Source organism: Colobus angolensis, unplaced genomic scaffold (genome assembly GCF_000951035.1).
Source record: "Colobus angolensis palliatus isolate OR3802 unplaced genomic scaffold, Cang.pa_1.0 Scaffold58, whole genome shotgun sequence".
NCBI lineage: Eukaryota > Metazoa > Chordata > Mammalia > Primates > Cercopithecidae > Colobus > Colobus angolensis.
This window is the reverse complement of record NW_012119376.1, coordinates 11,876,261-11,901,226: the sequence shown is the minus strand read 5'-3', so window position 1 is coordinate 11,901,226 and position 24,966 is coordinate 11,876,261. Positions and strand designations below refer to the sequence as shown.

Here is a 24,966-nt window from a genome sequence, read left to right as displayed (position 1 = left end):
GCTTAATAGAATGACTTCCAGTTCCATCCTTGTTTCTGTAAATGACATAATTTCATTCCTTTTTATGGCTGAATAGCATTCCATAATGTACATATACCACATTTCCTTTGTCCATTTATCCATTGATGAACACTTAGGTTGACTCCATATCTTGGCTATTTGTGAATAATGCTGCAATGAACATGAAAGTGCAGAGAATCTCTTCAACATACTAATTTCATTTCCTTTGCTATATACCCAGCGGTGTGATAGCTGGATCGTATGGTAGTTCTGTTTTTAGGAACTTCCATAGTGTTTTCTATAATGGCTGATATGGTTTGGCTGTGTCGCCACCCAAAATCTCATCTTGAATTGTAATCCCCCTAATCCTCATGTGTCAAGGGAGAGACCAGGTGGAGGTAATTGAATCATGGGGCAGTTTTCTCCATGCTGTTCTCATGATAATGAGTGAGTTCTCATGAAATCTGACAGTTTTATACATGTTTGGTAGTTCCTTCTGCTTTCCTTCTCCTTCCTGCCACCTTGTGAAGAAGGTGCCTTGCTTCCCCTTCCCCTTCTGCCATGATTGTAAGTCTCCTGAGGCTTCCTCAGCCATGCTGAACTGAGTCAGCTAAACCTCTTTCCTTTGTAAATTACCCACTCTCGAGTAGTTCTTTATAGCCATGTGAAAACGGACTAAATGGCTGTGTTAATTTATACCCCCACCAGCAGTGTGCAAGATTTTCATCCTCCACAGCATCTCCTACACTTGTTATCTTTCTTCTTTTAGATAATAGCCATTTTAACAGGTGTGAGGTGGTATCTCATTGTAGTTTTAATTTGCATGTCTTTGATGATGAGTCATGTTGAGTATTTTTCATACAACTGTTGTCATTTTTATGTCTTCTTTTGAGTGATGACCATGCCAACCCATTGCCCATTTTTTATTTGGGTTATTTGTTTTTTACTATTGAGTCGTTTCAGTTCGTTATGTATTTTGGATATTAACCCTTTATCAGATGTATGGTTTGCAAATATTTTCTCTCTCTCTAGTAGGTTGTTATATGACTCTTTTATAAGTAGAAGCAGATCTAGGTTTGACCTGTTGGTAACCTGAAGAGTCCATTGCTGTTTGCCTGAGAAAGTATAACCAAATCGTTAAAGCAGGAGTTCTGCAATCATACCAGTGTTGCATCATACAAGCTATTTAATTTTGATAAATTAATTACCTCTTCTCCAGTTTCTCCATTATTAAAAGACAATAATGAAGGACCTAATTCACTGGTTGGAGTAAGGTTTGAGTCACACACACACATACACACACACGTATATACACACACATACATATGTATACAGACATACATATATATATATATATATATATAAAAGGTTCATAAAAAGAGCTTTGACAAATCAATAAGACAAACAACCTAGTTTTCTTAATGGGCAAAAGATCTAACAGTTACTTCATTAAAAAGAAGATAACAAATGAGCAAGAAACATGGAAAAGTATTCTTCATAATTACTCATCAAGAAAATTCTAATTAAAACAACAGTGAGATATCATCACACACCCCAAATGGTGAAAATTAAAAAGACTAACAATATCAAGTATTGACAAGAATGTGGAATAACGGAAACTCTCGTTGTGGTAAGAGAGTAAACTAATACTGTCTTTAAATTAATAAAAATGGGCAATGGGTTAGCATGGTCATTAATACATTGGAAAGAGAATAATACACTGGAAAAAGGTCAGTGTCTGTCAAAGATGAACATATGCCTTCCTTCTGACTCAGGAATCACATTGTCAGGTATACATACCCAAGAGGAATTAAGAGCTTATATCCACAAAGACTTGTACAAGAATGTATATAACAGCTTTATTTATAGTAACCTAAAATTGTGAATAACTCAAATGCCCAGCAACAGAATGGATACACTGTAATAGATACAGTGTAGTATATATACATGAAGAAGTTCTAGCCACATTAAGGAAAGGACAACTGCTGTCCCAGGCTAGAATATGGATTATCTCACAGCAGTGAATGAAGCCAAACATGTATTTCAATAAAAAAAAATTTTAAAGAGCAGTGCATGCCATGTACTAAGGGGTGAATAAATGTAGAGTTACCTTTCATAGTTTTCTTAAAAGGCTGTCTTTACCCCCATCAAAACACTTCTGCCTATATTTTGTCCAAATTCTTAGAGCCCTTTTAAGATTCTTCAGTAATTTGAAAAGCATCAATGGGAATAAAGACTTAGGTTTACTGAAACCTAGATACATCCTATAACCACAGTCTTTTCCCTTTCCTCTTCTGCTCTTTTCACCTCTTTGCTGTGACAGCTGCTGGATTCCAGTTCATTTGAATAGCAGAATTATTCCTGCTAATTCCTTCTTTATGGACTCAGCCTACAACCACCCGTGACTGGGACCTCTCAAGTTTTTGTCCTGTCAGCTCTTGCGCTGTGGCAAGAACAAAGTTGCCTTATGATAGTTAACACCTGAAAGTTGATCTATAATGACTATAAGGAGAGGTTTTATGGAATGTCATCCAAAATGTTTTTTAAATGCATGCTTTATAAGTGAGGGTTAATTTTAATCACCATTTTATTTGAAAGCAGATGTTTGGTTTGTGGAATATAGTGACCTCAGGAAAATTCTGTTTCAAAAATAATTAAAAATGGAAGTTTTATGTTATTTTATTTAAAAGTTGGTGTATATTCAGACACCTAAAGACTAATTTAATGCCTGTACAAATAAGGTGAAACATGATTGACTATAAGATAAGGCTATATTCAACCCCATAACTTAAAAACCTTATTACTGTGCCATCTACTGTCACCCAGGTGATAACATAGACCTATGAAATGAACTATGCTGGCAAGATTTTAAGTGCAAATAATATTTGGAGCACAGGCATATTTTTTTGATCATGTCCTGACATGCACAGTGTTTCCCAAAGAAAATATTAGAGGTTAGCAATGTAAAATTTACTATTTCTTAAAAAAAGTGATGGTTAGTTCGTTCAGATTTGTTTATTTAGATTAATAACTGCTTGGTTGTCCTGAGGATTATTTTATTTTAATTTTTAAATTTAATGATAAAAAATGATAGCCATAATATCTTTTCGTTTCAAAATCATGTAATTTAAATGTAATGTAGTTTGCCTTCTGTCTTAGAAATTTTCACTTTATACATATAATTTAAATCAAATTAAATATAAATCAGATTTATTCCTCAGTAATCCAGAAAGCTGCTATGAAACTGAGAAATAGAGAGACTGAATAAAATACTTGACTTCATGTAGTAATTCTGACTCTTCAGCTTGTTATACGGTATCTCGCAGTTGCCTCAGTTTATCTTAACAATTGTTCCCACAGGTTTGCCACTACTCAGTACTCTCTACCTCCTAACATACATTCTCACAAGCTTTAATCATTTCAGAATTTAGGTATCTATGGGACATGCAGAAATATTAGATAAAAAGTCTAATTAGATATTAGATTAAAAAGTCTAATTAGATATTAGAAATATTAGATAAAAAGTCTAAACTTAGGATGTGGCCTAGTTGGAGGTATAGGTTTATGTATGAGTCATCACAGATAGAGTCATTAACACATGAGAGAGTTACATCCCCTAGACTGTGTGGAGTGAGGACAGTGATCAGATGATGGAATTCTGACATACTAGCTCATAAGGAATGGGAAAAGTACAGGAACCAATGTTTTCTCGATGGAGAAGGACTGATCGGAGTGATTCTAGAACTAGGAGAGGCACAGTATCAGCTGTCAAATAGTAGTTTCGAGGAGGTGGTGTTTAAGAGAATCACACACAGCACAGAGATCCTGGAAGACAAGGACTGAGTCTGTCTATTGCATTTGTCAAGAAGGTGATTTCTGGGGACTCTTAGCGGGAGTATTTTTATCGTGTTTTGGTGAACTGAAGCTAGATTATGATACATTGGATATCAGGAAGTGGGGACAGATGTGCTGTCCAGTGCTGCAGCCACTGGCCACACGTGGCTCTTGAGCACTTGTAATGTTGCTGGTGTAGATTGAGATCCGCTCTAAGCATAAAATGCTGCACAACATTTCAAAGACTTAGTATGAAAAAGTAAATGTAAAACATATAATTGATAATTTTATATTGATTACATACTGATATGATAACATGAATATATTGAGTCCATTAACACATTGATTACCTACTGATATGATAACATGGATATATTAGGTCAATTAACGTATAAGTAATACTAATTTTACATATCTCTTTGTACTTTTTTTTAACATAGCTGATAAAAAACTTTAAAATTTTATATAAGATCACATTTGTGGCTCACATGGTATTTCTGTCATATAGCACTAGTACGTACTATTTTAAGAAGTGTTATTTAAAAGAGAAAATGAAAGCAAATAGTATCTAGATGGAAATGCAGGTCAGAGGGAAGGACTTTTAAACTTATCAGTGACCCCAAGAAATGGGAGAGGTCTAAGGGAAGATGAGAGAGGGTTTGACTAATGAAGCGTGACTTCCTAGGAGGTGGGGTTGGGAGTCAGGTTCGCAGGTGGAGGGATGGAATTGATCCAGAAGAAGACATCTCATTCTCTGAACTGTGACAAAAAAGGAGGTGAGGACATATCTAAATGGAGATAAATATGTAGGTGAAGGTATAGACAGGAAATTGAAGGCATATGGTATAGAAAAGACATTCAAGTTTGATAGATCACATAGATTAAAACTAGTAGGAGTTTGTGTAAACTACAAAAGTTCTGACTCACTTGTGTGTGCTTGGTATTATAAATCTCTTTCTTGCCATAAGGAGGTTTTATGGTATAGGAATTTGTTAAGATAATTAATAATGAAGACTCATACTTGATCTAATAATGAAGTACTATTCTTGACACAAGTCATGTTATCTATAGGAGAGTTCGATACCATGCAGAGTCCCTCCACACCCATCAAAGATCTTGATGAGAGAACCTGTAGGAGTTCTGGGTCAAAGTCCAGAGGAAGAGGCCGGAAAAATAATCCCTCCCCACCTCCTGATAGCGACCTGGAGGTATGCCTACTCATTCTCAAAGATTATCGTTTGATGCTTTATTTCACTGAATGATACATTCTCTATCTTACAGTTCCATTATGTTTCAAACTTAAAAAACAAGATATGCTCACGCCTATAATCCCAGCACTTTGGGAGGCCGAGTCGGGCAGATCACAAGGTCAGGAGATCGAGACCATCCTGGCTAACACAGTGAACCCCATTTCTACTAGAAATACAAAATATTAGCCGGACATGGTGGCGGGCGCCTGTAGTCCCAGCTACTAGAGAGGCTGAGGCAGGAGAATGGCATGAACCTGGGAGGCGGAGCTTACAGTGAGCAGAGATGGTACCACTGCACTCCAGCCTGGGTGACAGAGCAAGACTCTGTCTCAAAAAAAAAAAAAAAACAAGATATATAATGAATTGAATGGACCCACTTTGTCATAGGCATTTTACATCTCTGAAGTTTGAGATTCCATCCATTATCATAGCAAAATTAAAAACAACAGTATAAAGATGATATGGCTCTGCAAATTCTTGGCCTGAGATCATTGCATGTTTTGATCTAAATTGGCACCAGCAAATTTTAAAAATATAGCCATTGTTTGTGAGATATTTTTCTGTGTATCCCTGTATTTCATAGCATTAAAGTAATGAAAGATGTCCAAATGGGTCATTAGGTTTCAAAAGATAAAAGTAATTTGTATAGAAAGAAAAATTCATCTTCTAAAAATAGGACATATTTCAATCATTTAATAATATGTGTTAAAATTTGTGTATCTGAAAATTTCACTATATGTCATTTTTCTATTTATAAGCTCTTTTGAGATATCTCTGTACTAAGCAGGGTTGATTTTTATTATAAAACATCAGGAGAAACTATTCTTAACCATAATATGTTACTACTTACATACCACATACTTCAGTTAAGAAAAAAATTGAACTTCCAGATTTCGTAAAATCAAATGACAGACGTTGTGCTTCTTTATAAGAGATAACTTCCTTTTCTTGAACAACAGCAGCAAGTTCACATCGCCTCAAGAACTTGACAGGTGATATAAATGAGTGACCGGGCTGAGTTGCCCAGCAGACTGTGGGGAGCTCAGAGTGAAGGCACATTCTGAGGGACCTGCCTGTCACTGCCATGTAGGAATGGCAACCAGCCTGGCCACAACTTCTAGTTGCTGTGCTACAGTCAAAACTCTGAAGTTTGTGGGAAATTGCCTAGTTTTCAAATGTTAATTCACAATTGAAATCTTTCAAAACTCCAGGAAGTCCAACATATCTGTTGGCCTAATATGACCCCAGGATCCATACTTGACAATTCTGTTTAGTGGTTACTCATTGATTCTTTTAAATATTTCTTTAAAATCTAATTCTTTGCATACATTGTGAAAGTTTATGAATCCCTAAGGTATAAAACTTTAAAATATGTAGAGTTTCAAGCATGCTTCTATCATAAAGTCTGAATGTATCTCTTTTTGGTGTTAACTACAAGTAAATGTATGGATTAATTTATTCAAGTAAGGACATCTGACTCTTAAGCTTATAATTATTTGTATAATTCCTGCTCCTCAGGCTTTATAGGAGTTAGATTTGGATCAAAATGATCTCTAACAAGGAAGGGAGACATTTTCTGCTTGAAAATAGATTTCTGTTTCCTTGGACTTTTAAATTTTCTGATATTTATTTTTTGTCTTCAGCGTGTGTTTGTCTGGGATTTGGATGAAACCATCATTGTTTTTCACTCACTGCTCACCGGGTCTTATGCACAGAAGTATGGCAAGGTAAGAAATCCAACATTACTCCAAGAAAACTTGTTATACTTTTTTTTTGGTTTAAAATCAAGGGCCATTTAAAAATGCTTTTGAGTGTTTTTTATTGCAGTCTGAAATCTTCTCTTAATTATATATTTCTAGTGTCTTATAGTTCTTTAATGTGAACTGGCAAATTTAACAAAGCTTATTATAAATTGAATTCCTTGCTATTTCTTCAAAAAGACTGAGTTTTCTACATCCAGACCAAGCTTCTTAGTCTCATATCATTATTTTAGAAAAAAACTCGTAAATCGAAATGGACTTTAGAACATTATGAAAGCATATATTATCCCCAATAAAAGAGCTTTAAGAAATTTTTTGAACTAATTTGTTGCAATTGTATAGCAATAGCGAGTAATCTTTCATCTGACAGATCTTTTGGATTTATGAATGAGTGTTTTTCTGTAACTTGAGTACACATATGAACAGCAACCGAGGTAACACCCCCTCCCATATACAAAGTTAGTGATAACTTTGGTCTCATGCCTCACCTGCCTTTCTCTCTTGCTATCGTTTTTATTTTTTCTTTTATTTATGTATTTATTCATTTTATTTTTTTATTATTATTTTTTAGACAAAATCTCACTCTGTCCCCCAGGCTGGAGTGCAGTGGCATGATCTTGGCTCACTGCAACCTCTGCCTCCCGGGCTCAAACAATCCTCCTGCCTTAGCCTCTCAAGTAGCTGGGATCACAGGTGCCTGCCACTACCCCTGGCTAATTTTTGTGTTTTTAGTAGAAACGGGGTTTCACCATGTTGGCCAGGCTGATCTCAAACTCCTGACCTCAAGTGATCTGCCTGCCGCTCCGCCTCCAAAATGCTGGGATTACAGGTGTGAGCCACCATGCCCGGCATCTATTTTTATAGTTAGCTTCTTGTAACATCATTGTTACAAGCCTCTGTGAGTGCTTCTCCGAAGACTGATGCAACTCTAACAGGCTTTGTGGCTGGAAACACAGCTGTTTAAGCCATAACTGTTTAAGTCTTAAACTTTCTAGGGCTCATAATCAAACTAGAGCCAACTGAGAACGTGTTGGCCCACTGTCAGTTACTGTGCTCAGAGTTGTGTCTTTGGTTCCTTTACATATCACACTTACAGAAATGTCTTCCTGTGTCTTCGTAGCATTCCATTATTTGATAATATCTCATGCTCATGCAGTTTTTAGCAACTATATTAAGCTTTGTCTTCTGGAGAAGTAATGATAAAATTGCATTCAAGTCTAGTCTTCCTAAATTACACTTTGGGTGAATCTGCATTGTCATTTGGTTTTGGTATAGGTAATGGATATTGCTAAACAGATTTGAAGGTAACAGTTTTGTTTAACAACCATTTACAAGAAGCGTTACCCCTTTATCACAAGTATCATCTAAAGCAATCTTCTACAAAGCAGGATGTATACATGTACACCAGACATACAGGCCACTCCATTGGGATAAAGAAAGGAAATATTAGAATGAATACACACATACACATACATACATTTGTATCTCATATTGATTAATTTTTATTATCTGTTTCACAATGCACATACTTTATAAATACATTGTCTTAGCTCTGCTACTAAAACAAATCACCATAGACTAGGTGGATTAAAAAGCAAACATTTATTTCTCACAGTTTTGGAGGCTGAGAAGGCCAAGGTCATCCTGTCAACAGATTGAATTCTGGTGAGGGCCTGCTTCCGGGTTGACAGATGGCAGTCTTCTTGCCATGTCCTCCACCTCACATGGTGGAGACCAGAGAGAAAAGGAGAGAAAGCAAACTCTTGTGTATTTTTATAAGGGCACTAATCCCATTCATGAGGGCTTACCCTAAGATCATAATTAAAATATAAGTATATAATGTATCAGTAAATTATACAGAAATTTGGAGTACACACTTAATAGTCTACTACTGATGAAGTGTGCACCATAAAGTTTCCAGACAATAATCTGAAGGATTTCTTCTAAGTAGTATTGGCTTATCAGAAGTACACAGTAAATCCTGTTGAACTGATTGCAATATTTTTGTGCAGCTAAGTTTCATATTAGATAAGTGTTTAAAATAAAAAATCTAATAAGCAGATTGGCCCAAATAAAGATTCCTATAAAATAGTCACCATGAGGGGTTATACCTAAGTATCCATGTTGCCCCCATTGTGCCAACTCAGTGCTAGAACTCATCTTTTGGAATTATCGTTAGCCTTTTGACATATTTCCTGGCTTCACATCTTTATCCTTTTGTGGTCATTTTGATCTTTAAAAATAATAAGATCATTTGGACCCAAGGCAGTGATAAGGAGCATGGTAAAACTGTCACTGTATACATTTGTTTTATTTTTGTCAAAAATGCTATAAAGTAATGAAGCTGCCTTTCTCAATTTACTCATAAACTAGCTTTAAGAGCAATTCCAAAAGCAAAGTTCAACTTCTCTCAGCCCTGCTGCATCATGGAAATAATCCTGTCAGCTCCCAGGATGTCGATGGAACATGCAGCACTCATTTCAACATACAACTTTTATTTTTCCAAAGTACTGCCCTTAAAGGTTTTTTTTCAAATACAAAATAGAGACTGTCTGTGCATCCTCTATACTTCCAGAAGGTTAAAACAGTAGAGAATACCAAAAGGGTGGGGCAAAGTGAGGGGAAGAAGGAAACTAACCTTTATGGAAGGCTCATGATGTGCCAGGCAGGAAGCATCCCACAGTGTGAAGGGGTAGGCTGTTCTCTCAAAGCTATAGATGAGGAAACATATACAGAGAAGTAATAAAAATGTGTCCACAGCCACACAACCAGTCAATGGCAGAGATGAGTCCTGGGGCCCCAGATTCTTTGACCCCAGAGCCCATGTTCTTTCTGCCACAGCACATCGCATGGCCTAGACAGTTAATATACCGGGAATGCAATAGAAAACTAATATTTCCGAACAGGAGTAAAGACAATTTTAGTGAGGTTTTGCGTATGCAGTTGGGTGAGTTCTCTTTTAAGTTGTAATTTTAATGATCTTCTCTCAGACACTTGGGATGTGTTTTCATCAAGAGGTAAAACTTAAGAAATATTCCATGAAATAGAATATGGCAGACAATCATCAGTACCTGCTGGTGGGGCAGAGTACAGAAAGAATCAGAGGCACTATTGGAAGGGGATGAGAAAGATAAACTTACATTTATAGGATACCTATCATGTGGTTCAGCCGATGTTTGACATTTTAGAAGCAATAGGGTGGTGGTGAAAGGCAAAAGCTTTCGAGTCAGATAAACTTAAGTTTGAAAATCCAGTTCTGATGCTGACAGCATTCTGACTCTGGCAAATTACTTAAATATTCCGTTTCAAAATTTGTAAAATGGGAATAACACCATCTGTTAGATTGACCACATTGAATAATGTTTTTACTCAGAGCAATTTAAGAAAACTAAAGTAAAAGTGTTTTTAGGCTATATATTTTTTTCTAATAAAAATAAAAACACCCTTATTGAATTCCATGAAAAACAACTTATATTGCCTTATTTATTGAATTATTGCTTATATTTTTTCTAGAAGTTGTTTTATCGTTGACAGTTTTCTTAATATAATTCAGAAAATTGGCACTGCCTTTTAGCCAGTAAGAAATTACTATCTTGGCGTATTGAGAGGTAGCTAAATAAAGCCCATCTTGTGAAGCTGTGGACCACATACACCTCAGGGTTCACTGCAGATGGGACAGAGATGACGCTGGGTAGCTTCAGCTTCACCACAAACCATAACTGAAACATGGTAAACTAGAGCTCCTCGGACAGACTGCATTTGACAAATATTTAGTAATATCAATAGACATGCTTCTTGCTTTCATGGAGCTTACAAACCAAACAAAACAAAACAAAAAACACATTTCAGATAGTGGTAACTTCTGTGAAGAAGATAAAACTAGGTCGTATAATGAGTGACTGGGGTATGTGACTGAGGAAGTGACATTGGTACTGAGAGGAGCTAGCCCTACAAATGAGGAGAGAGGGAGAATTGGGAAGAGCATTCCAGCAGTGGGTGCTGATCTTCCAGCGTTCCAGGAATATGAAGTCAAGTGCGGCTGGAAGGTTGTAAACAAGACAGAGAATACTACAAAGTAAAGGGAAGGAGGTGGAACAAGTTGGCGAAATAGAAACCCCCACTGATCGTCCTCCCTGCAGCAATACCAAATTGAACAAGTATCCACACAACAAAAGCACCTTCGTGAGAACCAAAAACCAGGTGAGCAATCACACAATACCTAGTTTTGAGAGGCACTGAAGAGGGTAGAAAAGATAGTCTTGAATTGCCCACACCATCACCCCACGCCAGTCTTCCAGCAGCAGCCAAATGACACAGAGAGAGAATCTGTGCACTTGGGGGAGGAAGAGCTCAGTCAGTGTAGGGTTTTGCATTGGAACTCAGTGCCCTTTCACAGCAGAAAGCAACACTGGGTAGAACTTAGCCAACACCCATGGAGGGGGCATTTAGACCAGTCCTAGCCAGAGAAGAATCTCCCATCTCAGCTGTGGGAACCTGAGTTCTGGCAAAGCATCACCACCATGGGATGAAGTGCTCTGGGGTCCAGGCAGTTTAGGCCACAAGGACCACAATTCCTGGACAAGTCCTGCTGCTCTGCTGGACTTGAAGCCAGTGGACTCAGCAGACACATGACCTGGTGAGACACCAGCCAGGGCAGCCAAGGGAATGCTTGTGCTAGCCCTGCCTCAGCCCCAGGCATCTCAGCTCACAGCTCCAGTAGAGATGTATTCCTTACACTTGAGGGAGGAGAGGAAAGAGTAAAGAGGAATTTGCCTTGCAACTTGGATACCAACTCAGTCACAGAAAGAAAGGGCACCAGGCAGAGTCTGAGGCCCCAATTCCAGGTCCTGGTTCCCAGATACCATTTCTACACATGTCCTGAAGGAAGCTTGTTTCTTTGAAAGGAAGGATCCAATCTTGACAAGATTCATCTCCTGCTGCTAAGATTCATCACCCTCGGGCTCTGAATAATCAACAGTAGTAGCAAGGCAGTACTTGCCGCAGGCCTTGGGTGAGACTCAGAAATGTGCTGGCTTCAGGTATGACCTAGCACATTCCTAGCTGTGGTGGCTATGGAGAGGGACTCCTTTTACTTGAGAAAAGGAGAAGAAAGAATAAAGGGGACTTCCTATTGCAGCTTAGGTACCAGCTTGGCAACAGTGGGATAGGGCACCAAGTCAGCATGTGGGGTCTCTGATTCCAGGCCATGGCTCTTGGATGGCATTTTTGCACCTGCCTTTAGGTCAGAGGGGAGCCCACTGCCCTGAAGGGAGAGCCCTAGGCATGAGAGCATTCTCCAGGAGCTGACTGAAGAGCCCTTAGGCATTGAATGAACATCTGTGATAGCCAGACAGTACTTGCAATGGGCCTGGAGCAGTCAGTGGTGATCATGGGAGAGAATTCTCTGCTTGTAGAATAGGTAGGGAAAAGTGGGAAGGACTTTATTTTGTGGCTTGGGTGCCAGCTCAACCACAGTAAAATAGAGCAACAGGTAGATTCCTAATAGAGCACCAGATAGATTCCAAATTCAGGTCCTGGCTCCTAGATGGCATCTCTAGACCCACAAGGGACCAGGGGGAACTTGACCCCCTGAAGAGAAGGATACAAGCCTGGCTAGCTGTGCCACCTGCTGATTGTAGAGCCTTGAGCAAACATAGGTGGTAGCCAGGCAGTGGTTACCACAGGCTTTGAATGTGACCCAGTCCTGTGCTGGCTGCAGGTCTGATCCAGCACAGCCCCGGGGTGGTGGTCACAGAAGTGCTTATGTGTCACCCTTTCCCCAGCTCCAGGCAGCTCAACACAAGAGAGAGACCCCATTTGTTTGGGAGAAAGTAAGGGAATAGAAATAAGTCTCTGCCTGGTAATCCAGAGAATTCTTTGAGACCTTATCCAAGACCCCCAAGAGGGTATCTCTATGAGTCTGCAGGAGCCACAGTATTACTGGGCTTGGGGTGCCCTCATTTAATGCAGATAGCATTACAGTGACCAAAAACTTAGGTCACAACACCCAAGTTCCTTCAAAAGCCTTCCCAAAAAGGACGGGAATAAAGAAGCCCAGAAGCAGAGACTCCAGTAAATACCTAACTCTTCAATGTTCAGACACTGATGAGCATCCACAATCATCAAGACTATCCGGGAAAACATGACATCACCAAACAAGGCACCAGTGGTCAATCCTAGAGAGATGGAGATATGTGACCTTTCAGATAGAGAATTCAAAATAGCTTTTTTGAGGAATCTCAACAAAATTCAAGATAACAGAGAAGGAATTCAGAATCCTATAAAATAAATTTAACAAAGATATTGAAAAAGAATCAAGTAGAAATTCTGGAGTTGAAAAACGTAATGGACATACTGAAGAATGCATCAGAGTCTCATAACAGCAGAATTGATGAAGCAGAAGAAAGAAATAGTGAGCTTGAAGACAGGCTATTTGAAAATACACAGCCAGGGGAAACAAAAGAAAAAGGAAAAAAAACAGTGAAGTATACCTACAAGATCTAGAAAATAGCCTCAAAAGGGTAAATCTAAGAGTTATTGCCCATAAACAGGAGATGGAGGAGTGGGGCTAGAAGGTTTATTCAAAAGGATAATAACAGAAAACTTCCCAAATCTAGAGAAAGATATCAGTATCCACATGCAAGAAGGTTCTAGAACACCAATTAAATTTAACCCAAAAAAGACTACCTCAAAGCATTTGATAATCAAACTCTCAAAGCCCAAGAATAAAGAAAGGATCCTAAAATCAGTGAAAGAGAAGAAATGAAGAACATACAGTAGAGCTCCAGTACATGGCAGCAGATTTTTCAGTGGAAACCTTATAGGCTAGATGGGAGTGACATAACATATTTAAAGTGCTTAAGGATTAAAAAAGTATATATATATATTTACCCTAGAATAGTATATCCAGTGACAATATCCTTCAAACATGAAGGAGAAATACTTTCCCAGACAAACAAAAACTGAGGGATTTCATCACCACCAGATTTATCCTACAAGAAATGCATGAGGGTGTTCTTCAATCTGCAAGAAAGAGGTGTTAATGAGCAGTAAGGAATCATCTGAAGTTAAGAAACTCACTGGTAACAATAAAGTACACAGAAAAACACAGAATAGTGTAACACTGTAATTGTGGTATGTAAGCTACTCATATTTTAAGTAGAAAGACTAAAAGATGAACCAACTAAAAATAATAACAATGACAACTTTTCAAGACATAGACAGTAAAATAGGATATAAATAGAAACAACAAATAGTTAAAAAGCAGGGGGACAGATTCAAAGTGTAGATTTTTAAATTAGGTTTCTCTTTGGTGGTTTGTTAGTTTTTTGGTTTATGTAATCAGTGTTACATTGCCATCAATTTCAATTAATGAGTTATATTACTTGCAAGCCTCATGATAGCTGTAAATCAAAAACATACAACAGATACACCAAAAAATACAAAGCAAGAAATTAAAACATACAAACAAACAAGTCATCTTTAGTAAAAGGAAGACAAGAAGAAGGAAGAGGAAACCACAAAACAACCAGCAAACAAATAACAAAATGACAGGACTATGTCCTTACTTATCAGTAATAACATTGAATGTAAATGGACTAAACTCTCCAATCAAAAGACATAGAGTGGCTGAATAGATAAAAAACCATGACTCATTGATCTCTTGCCTACAAGAAGCACACTTCACCTATAAAGACACACAGAGACTGAAAATAATGGGATGGGAAAATATATTACCTGAAAATGAAAACCAAAAAAGAGCTAAGGTGGCTATAGTTACACCCATCAAAGTGGATTTCAACACAAAAAGTAAAACAAAAAAAAACAATAAAAATTAGACAAAAGAAAGTCATTATATAATAATAAAGGAGTCAAATCAGCAAGAGTATTTAACAATTTTAAATGTGTATGCACTCTATACTGGAGCACCCAGATATATAAAGCAAATATCATTAGTGCTAAAGAGAGAGAGAGAACCTCAATACCATAGTCACTGGAGACTTCAGCACCCCACTTTCAGCATTGGGCACATTATCCAGACAGAAAATCAACAAAGAAACATTGGACTTAATCTGTACAGACTTAGACCAAATGGACCTAGTAGATATTTACAGAACATTTCATACAACAACTGCATAATATACATTCTTCTCCTACACACATGGATCATTCTCAATGATAGACTATATATTAGTATATAGTATATAGACAATACAAAGTCTTTAAAAATTCAAAAAAATTGAAGCTATATTAAGTATCTTTGACCACAATGGAGTAAAATTAGAAATCAATAATGAGGAATTTTGGAAACTATGCAAGCACATAGAAACTAAACAATAGCTCCTAAATGACCAATGGGTCAATGAAAAAAATTAAGAAGGAAATTAAAAATTTCTTAAAAGAAAAAATTGAGTATGGAAACACAAAATACCAAACCCTGTGGAATGCAGTGAAAGCAGCACTAAAAGAAAAGTTTATAGCTGTAATTGTCTGCATCAAGAAAAGTAGAAAAACTTCAAATAAACAACCTAATGATGCTTTCCCAGTTCTTAAAGAACTGGGAAAGATCAGAGAAGAAATAAATGAAATTGAAATTAAAAAAAATACAAAAGATCAACAAAATGAAAAGTTGTTTTTTTGAAAAAATAAATAAAATAGACAAACCTTTAACCAGCCTCGCTAAGAAAAAAGGAGAGAAGACTCAAGTAATAAAATCAGAAATGAAAAAGGAGACATAACAACTGATACTTCAGAAATTCAAAGGATTCTTAGAGGCTACTGTGAGGAACTACATGCCAGTAAACTGGAAAATCTAGATGAAATGGACCAATAATTAGACATACAAAGCTGCCAAGATTGAATCATGAAGAAGTCCAAAACGTGAGCAGACCAATAACAGGAGATGGAAGCTGTAATAAAAAGTCCCCCAGCAAAAAAAAAAAAAGAAAAGAAAACCTGGGAGCCTATGGCTTTACTGTTGAATTTTTCAAAACATTTAAGGAAGAGCTAATAGCAGCCCTGCTCAAACTAGTCCAAAAAACAGAGGAGGGAATTATTTCCAAACTCATTCTACAGGGCTAGTGTTACTCTGACACCAAAACCAGACGAAGACACATCAAAAAAAGAAAGCTACAGGCCAATATCCTTGATAAATATTGATGTGAAAATCCTCCACAAAATACTAGCAAACTGAATTCAGCAACACATTGGAAATATAATTCATCATGACCCTAGTGGGCTTTACCCCAGGGATGCAAGGATGGTTCAACATATGCAAATCAATCAATGTGATACATCATACCAACAGAATGAAGGACAAACACATAAAGATTATTTCATCTGATGCTGAAAAAGTATTTGATAAAATTCAACGTCCTTTCCTGATAAAAGTTTTCAAAAAACTGAGTATAGAAGGACAATACCTCAACACAATGAAAGCCATATGTGACAGACCCGCAGCTGGTATCACACAGAATGGGGAAAAATTGAAAACCTTTCCTCTAAGATCTAGAACACAACAAAGATGCCCCACTGTTATTCAGCATAGTACTGGAAGCCCTACTTAGAGCAGTTAGACAATGGAAAGAAATAAAGGGCATCCAATTTGGAAAGGAAGAAGTCAAATTAGCCTTATTTGTAGATGATATAATCTTATTTTTAGAAAAGCTTAAAGATTCCATCAAAAAACTATTTGAGCTGATAAAATCAGTAAAGTTGCAGGATACAGAATCAACATACAAAAATCAGTAGCATTTTTATATTCCAGCTGTGAACAATCTGAATAAGAAATTAAAAAGTAATGCTATTTATAATAGCTACATATAAAATAACATTCCTAGGAATTAACCAAAGAAGTGAAAGATCTCTACAGTGAAAACTATAATAAATTGATGGGATAAATCAAAAAAATGGAAAGAGCTTCCATGTTCATGGATTAGAATAATCAATATTGTTAAAATGTTCATTCTACCCAAAGCATTCTATCAGTTCAATGCAATTACTATCAAAATACTACTGACATTCTTCACAGAAATAGAAAAAAAATTCCTAAAGTGTATATAGAGCCACAGAAGACCCAGAATAGCCAAAGCTACCCTGGGCAAAAGGAATAAAACTGGCAGAATCACATTACCTGACTTCAAATTATAACACACAATGATAGTAACAAAAACAACTTGGTACTGGCATAAAAACAGACATATAAAACAATGAAAAGAATAGAGTACCTAGAAACGAATTCACACATTTACAGTGAAATCATTTTTTACAAAGATACCAAGCACATACATTGAGGAGAGGACAGTTTCTTCAATAAATGGTGCTGGGATAATGGAGATCCATGTGAAGAAGAACAAAACTCACCCCTATCTCTTGCCACATACAAAAATCAAATCAAAGTGGACTAAAGACTTAAATCTAAGATCTCAGACTATGAAACTACTACAATAAAACATTGGGGAAACTCTCCAGGACACTGGACTGGGGAAAGATTTCTTGAGCAGTACCCCACAAGCACAGGCAACCAAAGCAAAAATGGATAAATGGGAGCCATCAAGTTAAAAAGCTTCTGCACAGCAAAGAACACAGTCAACAAAGTGAAGAGATAATCCACAGAATAGGAGAAAATATTGCAAATTATCCATTATACAAGGGATTAATAAGCAGAACATATAAGGAACTCAACTCAATGGGAAAATATTTAATAATCTGAATAAAAACTGGTCAAGAAATTTGAATAGATATTTCTCAAAAGACATACACGTGGCAAACAGGTACATGAAAAGGTGTTCCCATCATTGATCATCAGAGAAACTCAAATCAAAACCACAATGAGATACCATCTTACCACACTTAAAATGGCTTATATCCAAAAGACAGGCAATGCCAATGAGGATGTACAGGAAATGCAACCCTCATACACTGTTTTTGGGAATGTAAAATACTACCACCACTATGGAGAACAGTTTGGAGGTTCCTCAAAAACTAAAAATAGAACTACCATATGATCCAGCAATCTCATTGCTAGGTATATACCCGACAGAAAGAAAATCAGTATATCGAAGAGGTATTTGTACTCCTATGTTTGTTTCAGCACTTTTCACAATAGCCAAGATTTGGAAGCAACCTAGGTGTCCATCAACAGATGAATGGTAAGGAAAATGTGGTACATATACACAATGGAGTACTATTCAGCCATAAAAAAATGAGATCCTGTCATTTTTAGCAATGGATGGAACTGGAGCTCTTTAAGTGAAATAAGCCAGGCTCAGGATGACGAACTTCACATATTCTTACTTATTTGGAAGCTAAAAATTGAGAGTAGAACGATGGTTTAGAGGTTGGGAAGGGTAGTTGTTGAGAGGTACATTAGTGGGGATGGTTAATGGGTACAAAAAGATAGTTAGACAGAATGAATAAGATCTAGTATTTGATAGCACATGAGGAGCTCAACTCAATAGGAAAATTTGAGCTCATACTGTTGACTATAATCAACAATAATTTATTGTACATTTAAAAATAACTAAGAGAGTCCAGGCACAGTAGCTCACGCCTGTAATCCTAACACTTTGGGAGGTGAGGCAGGAGAATCACTTGAGGCCAGGAGTTGGAGATTAGCCTGGGCAACATAGTGAGACCCTGCCTCTACAGTAAAAAAAAAAAAAAAAAAAAAAAAAAGATTTTTTCGTTTTGTTTTGTTTTTAATTAGCTGGGCATGGTGGTGCATGGCTGTATTCTCAGATACTCAGGAGGCTGATGTTGGAGGATCATTTGAGCTCAGAGTTTGAGGCTGCAGTGAGCCATGTGCACACCACTGCAGTCCAGTCTAGGTGTCAGAGTAAAACATAAATAAATAAAATTAACAAATAACTAAAAGAGTTTAATTGGATTGTCTGTAACACAACGAAATGATAAACACTTGTGGTGGTGGATACCCCATTTACCCTGGTGTGATTATTATGCACTGTATACCTGTATCAAAATATCTCATGATGCCAGACGCAGTGGCTCACGCCTGTAATCCCAGCACTTTGGGAGGCCGAAGCAGGTGGATCACCTGAGGTCAGGAGTTCAAGACCCACCTGGCCAAAAATTACACAGGTGTGGTGGTGGGCACCTGTAATCCCAGCTACTCAGAAGGCTGAGGCAAGAGAATCGCCTGAACCCCAGAGGCAGAGGTTGCAGTTAGGTGAGATGGCTCCACTGCATTCCAGCCTGGGCGACAGAGTGAGACTCTGTCTCAAAACAAAAACAAAACAAAACAAAAATATCATGTATCCCATGTATATATACACCTACTATGTACCCACAAAAATAAAAAATAAATAGTAGAAGATAAGAAGAGAGAGGTAGGCAAGAGCTGGATCAGGCAAGGACTCTTCATTATGGTAAGGTGTTTGAGTTTTTTTTCTGGTTGCAGTGGGAAGCTGTTGGGGGAGTTTTAGGTTTGTCATTGTCTGCTATGTAGAGAGTAGAATTTAGAGGAATAAGAGCGTACACAAGTTGACCACTTAGAAGATGCTGTGCAGTAAGAATGGCCATGCCTTAAATAGGAACAGTGCTTCTGAAACTTGAGTGTGAGTCACAATAACCTACAGGGCCTGTTAAACACAGATCGCTGGGTTACAACCCAGAGTTTCTGATTTAGGAGATCTGGGGTGGGACGACTGGTTTTGGAACAAATTTCCAGGTAAAGCTCATAGTCCTGGGCTGCATTTTGAGAACCACTAGAGTAGAGTATTTCCCAGACTTTTTCCTTGAGCAAACTAATGAACATGTTAATTAATAGTCTTTGAGAAAAGGCCATGGTCAAATAGATATAGGGAATGCTTACATTTTATAGCCATTCAATGCATGTTATCATAATAAAGGTCATGAGATGTTTAAAAGAATCCTCTATAACTAGGTTTAATCCCTCAGTTCCCTAATGTCATCAGTAATAACCTTGAGGACTGACTGAAATAAGGTCATTCTGACAATTAGTTAAGTCAGAACTTTGCATTGCTAATAACAAGAGTGACCAGAGCCATTATTTCTGGGAGTGGGGAAAAGACCTTTATAGTGTTAAGATTGTCTAAGCTTGAAATTATTATGGGTCCTTAAAATTATTATGGGTTCTTAATTCTTTTCATTTCTTAGATCAGTCTTATTTCCACAGTATGCATTTTAGAGTGTAACATTTTGGTATAGCATAGTGATTTTTTTATTATTTTAGCCAGAGATTCCTCTACACACATATGACTGAGAGCATCACTGTATAGAACATCTAAGGGCAGAACTGCTCTAGGTAAAATGTACAGATGGAGGACTGGAGAGATCCCATTTCCCCTGCATGACCACCCCTGTCCCCGTTGTTCTTGGTCACCATGAAAGAGGTTCCTGAATCCTGAAGCTTGCTCACAATACAGCCTGGAAGGCAGTCGACTAGCTGAAGGAACACTGAGCTAAAAATCAGAAGGACCTCCTGTGCCTGGCTGTGCCTGGCTGTGCCTGGCTGTGCCTGGCTGTGCCTGAGGGCAAACTGTTTGACCTCTGAGCCTGTTTCATCTGAAAATGGTTATAATTCATTTCCTTCCAGGGGTTATGGGGTGGCTTAAATGAGATAATATACTTATATAAAAATGACACTCCACAGTGAAAACTATCATCTACCTCCTAGGTTAGAGGAAATTCCTAAACATATACCTTCTTTCTCCAAAATGAGAAATAACTAAAGGCAGGTATTTTCAGACCTGCAAAGTCAATGTTTACTCCTGCAGAATGGTGAAGTGGCACTGCAGTGGCCTCAAGTATAGCGAGCTGGGAGCTGCACCTATAAAGACCAGAGATGTCAATCATATCCTGAAATTACCATACCTACCTACATATCTCACTGTCTTTCTTTCTCTCCCCCCACCCATAATTAGTGGACAATAATGAGTATCATTTTTGACTGGTTACTGTGTGCCTGGCCCTTGGCTGAGTGTGCTGTGAAATACATTCTCTCATTAGCTTTTCCCATCACCCTGTGTGATTGGTACCACTGTATATAGCTCGTAAGTGGCAAGGTCAGTAGAATCCATATCTCTTTGATAGGTTCTTAATCTCAATATTCTTTTGGTCTCATGTTCTTTTCCCACAACCTATAAAAATAAAATGTCTGGACCACAATAATGGAATGACCTTTTACCCATAAGTTGTCCTAACTAACTTTCGTGTTTTAATTTAAAAAAAGAAACTTTTGGAAAAGTCTACTTTCATTTATAAATTAAATAATGTGAATTTCCCAAGCGTCTTCCTAATGTGTTATCACTTTTTGACTCTGTTCAATTGTCAACACTGTTTTTTCCAAGAAGAACTATTCCCGGACATTTCTGATGCCGGTGAATGAGGAACCTCGCTATCTATAGAGCCCTGCTGCTATGAGGCTGGTGATGGGTTTTGCAGCTGAGCACCAATTGCCATGTACAGTTTCTGTGCTGCAAAACTCTAAAATCGGAGCTTGTAAATTTGACAGGATGTAGATCAGGAATCATCCATCATGTTAGAGTTTATGAACATTATTTCTATTCCCTGATCAATTGTATGTATCATTTTACCTGATAACTTGCAGTGATTCCTTTTGTTTTCAGGGGAGGGTGAAGAAAACTGAATAAATTTTGCTTTAGGGATTATGTTTATTTTGGATCATTAATGTATCATGTGCTGTGAAGCTGTGATACTCCAAAGTTATTCCACAGTAAGGACACAGAGGAAATAGCCCAAGTCAGGGGTAAAAAGTGAAGGAACTGAAGGAAACGTGAATGGTTGCCTAATAATGTGAAACTCAGATTCAGGTTCTCCAAACTGCTTGCTTATTTTAGACAACATCGCATATAACAGCAGTGCTGGTGAAATAATATGTTCATCAGAATTAATCAGTTGATTGCTTGTGCATTGAATAGTCTACATGCATTTATGTAGAAAAATCCTTCTAACATGGCATTTGACTGGATTTTAAATGATAGGCTAGTCATGAAGATAAATGGTTACTTTTGTGCATTTGGACTAAAGAAAACCAACATGGTTTAATAGAAAGTAATAGAATTAATCAAGTTTAGTACCATGGATCTGAGGCAGTCCTAATGGCAGAGCTAACAAATACCATATGCTTAGAGGGCTCTGGCTTTGGAGGGAGAATGACCGTGGGTTCAAATTCTGCCTCTCCCTCGTAGTGCCCATGTGACCTTGAGTAGTTTATTTAGCATTTATGAGCCTCAGTTGTCTTGTATATAAAATGAGGAGAATAATAAAAGTAGTAATTTGATTCTGAGGGTTAAATGAGTTAATGCATTAAAACTCACCACAGAATAAACATTCAGTAAGCATGACCTATTTATTTAATTTCAAGGAAATCTGAAATACAGGAAACTGAATTTTTTCTAAGGAAATTTGCATTTTATGTTTGTATCTGTTGTTTTACCTCATAATATGAGTCAGCAAGCTCAGTGTTGCAGAGAAGTAGCACCTATGCCAGGGTGACTAGAGAGTGGTTTTGGTATATATTATATAAAAGGAATGATTACAGAATTTGCAAGTCTCGAAAAATGCATAATGTTTTTACTGGCAGCTTATAGTAAATTTGATTGTGTGTTCATGTGTATGTATATAGTGTGTACAGAAATATCATACATATGCATGTGAAAATAAAGCCAAATCAAAGACAGTGACATATTTCAAACTCTTCCCTAGAGAACTGGGGAATCATTGCTACCTACTGTCTCCCCTTTCAGAGCTTTGTGTTGAGTATATGTTTATTTTGATAATTTCTTTTAAAAATTAAATTGAATGGCTCTGCGTGATCTGTTAAATAGCCAAATATATTACTAACTTTTATTTAAGCCCATTTTTACCAAGTAATTGCGGGAATTACGTTAGAAAAGGGGAACAATCTTGAAAGGACATCACATTGATTAACTTGAAGCTAATATACCAGAGAAATAATGGTAACTAATCTCTTTCAAACACATAGAGCAGCCTTCTGTAAACTGCCCTGAGGTTTTCAGTTCCTTTAATCTCAGTTGATAATCATTTAATCTAATATTTTGAGGAGGTGGGGGATTAGAACATTAACTTACTTTAAGTATTCTTTAATCATCATCAACCCTCTCCTAGGCCTTTCCTCCTAACATGTCAATCACCTTTCTCCCAGAGTCCTGAGGAGCCTTGTTAGGTGTGTTTATTTGCCACCTCTGCTCTGCCACTTTTCTCTGGGCCCTGTGCTTTCTGACTCATCCTCCCACAGTCATTCTTACCAACATGATATTTTTATTTCCATCCAAGTGCCATGTTACACTATTGCCATGTACTACCACTGTAATTGCCCCTGAAGTACATTTATTCTGTTACTAGTTTAGTACATTTGGATTCCCTTCTGATTGAACCTGTAGAAGCCTCTCGTGGTAAGTTGTGTGATGATCCCCTTCATCACACAATTTAAGCTCGACAACATTAACTATGTTCAACTGCAAATATGTTGCTTACACTGAACACTTGAATTGTGAACAAAATCTTTTAATACAAAATGTGCTGGCTTTTCACCTTTACCAGCTCCCCAGCAGAGAATTGGCTACATCACTAAGAAAAAGGCACCCTCAGACATTTGGTCCTTGAAGTTAAGTCCACAGAATGATCTTTATGGAGGTGAAGGGTGGAAAAGGCAGTCTTCCTCATAAGCAACTCTAGAGAAGTCTAGTTCCCAAGAAATTCCACTAAGCCACAGTTCTACTCAGTGATCACGCTGGCTCAAGACCAGCCGTCCTGTGGAAGCACCCCAGAGGCTTAACTCTTGGAAAGCCAGAAGATCATGCCAGCTGTGATTTTTCTTAACTATCCCAGTCTCTCGTTTTAATAGCTTGTAGACCAGTGTTTATTCAAAAGTAACATGTATATGAATCACCTGATAATCTTGTTAAACTACCTGGCAAACTAGATCTGGGGAAGGGTCTACAGGTGTGCCTTTCTGACAGGCTCCCAGGTGATACCAATGGTGCTGGTCTGTGTACCACACTTTGAGCAGCAAGGTTGTCATCTGCTGACTATCCATCTCATTTGTACATTGGACTCGCTGCAGAGCTTTAGCATGACTGATACATGGAGCCACCTCAGAAAATCCGATTTAGTTGGTATGGGGTATGGCCTGAGCAATAGGCATTGTGAAAGCTCCACAGGTGTTTCCCATGCATGGTGGAGTCTGAGAACCCGTCTTAGATGTCATCCTCCCAGCTTGGAGCCCTCTTTATGTACCACTGTAACCCCACTTTTCCGTAATGCCTTTCTATCCTTACCCCATTATTTTTCCATCAGACTCATCTTGCAGAAAACCCCACTGACTGCCTGTACCTCAGCAGCTGAATGTGGTCACCAATCTCAAGTGGGTGCAAGCACTCTTAGGGTCATGAACTCTTCCTGTTGCAGGTTTTGAAGAGCTGAAGGGAGAGCAAGCATATCTCTCCCAGTTCTGTACAAATCTCCTCAATTACTAGGGGGAAAAAGCAAACAAATGAATTCTGTCATCTTTGCACCACCAAATCCGTGGCCCCTACATCTGTAGCCACAGTCTCTGCTGTCTCTTGCACCTCTCGCACCCTCGTTCCATGCCCCACTCACCTACCCAAGGAATCAACTCCTGAAAGAACTTCTTTCGCTAAGCCACCAGTTTCTCACTCTCCTAGATTCTTCCCATCACACCATCATGTCTGCTGTCACATTCCTATCATTAGAAGAGCTTCTTGAGCCCATTTTCCCCTCCGGTGACTGCTCTCTTTCTCTGCTCTTTCCAGCTTTGCCATAACATGACACTTGCCAAGTCAGGAGCCACCTTGTTGCCAAATCAAGTGTTCCTTCTTGGCTTATCTTGCTGTGGTCTCTCACAGACATTCAGTGGAGCATTCTTGCATTCTTAAAATCATTGTTTCCTTTCCCCTCCCTGGTCAGGGTCCCTCTTCCTCACACTGTTTCTCTCACACACACTCGTTCTCGCCTCTGGGCTCTCTGTATGTTCACCACCATGGCGCCTGTTCATGCTTAGCTCCCTTGCCTTTGTCAGGCCTCTGTTTCTGTCTCTGCCATTGCCTCCTGAAAGGGGCCTTCTCTGAATTTGTTTT

At 38.0% G+C, this 24,966-nt stretch overlaps 1 protein-coding gene across 6 annotated transcripts in view; it reads left to right on the top strand.

The window, feature by feature from the left end:
• The window catches only part of EYA4 (EYA transcriptional coactivator and phosphatase 4), a 290,443-nt gene that overhangs the window by 238,656 nt on the left and 26,821 nt on the right, over nt 1-24,966 (top strand). For all 6 annotated transcript variants that reach the window (XM_011962139.1, XM_011962138.1, XM_011962136.1 and 3 more), the window contains 2 exons: nt 4,906-5,042; nt 6,728-6,811. In XM_011962139.1, the coding sequence (XP_011817529.1) occupies nt 4,906-5,042; nt 6,728-6,811 (221 nt within the window). The remainder of the gene's footprint in view (nt 1-4,905; nt 5,043-6,727; nt 6,812-24,966) is intronic.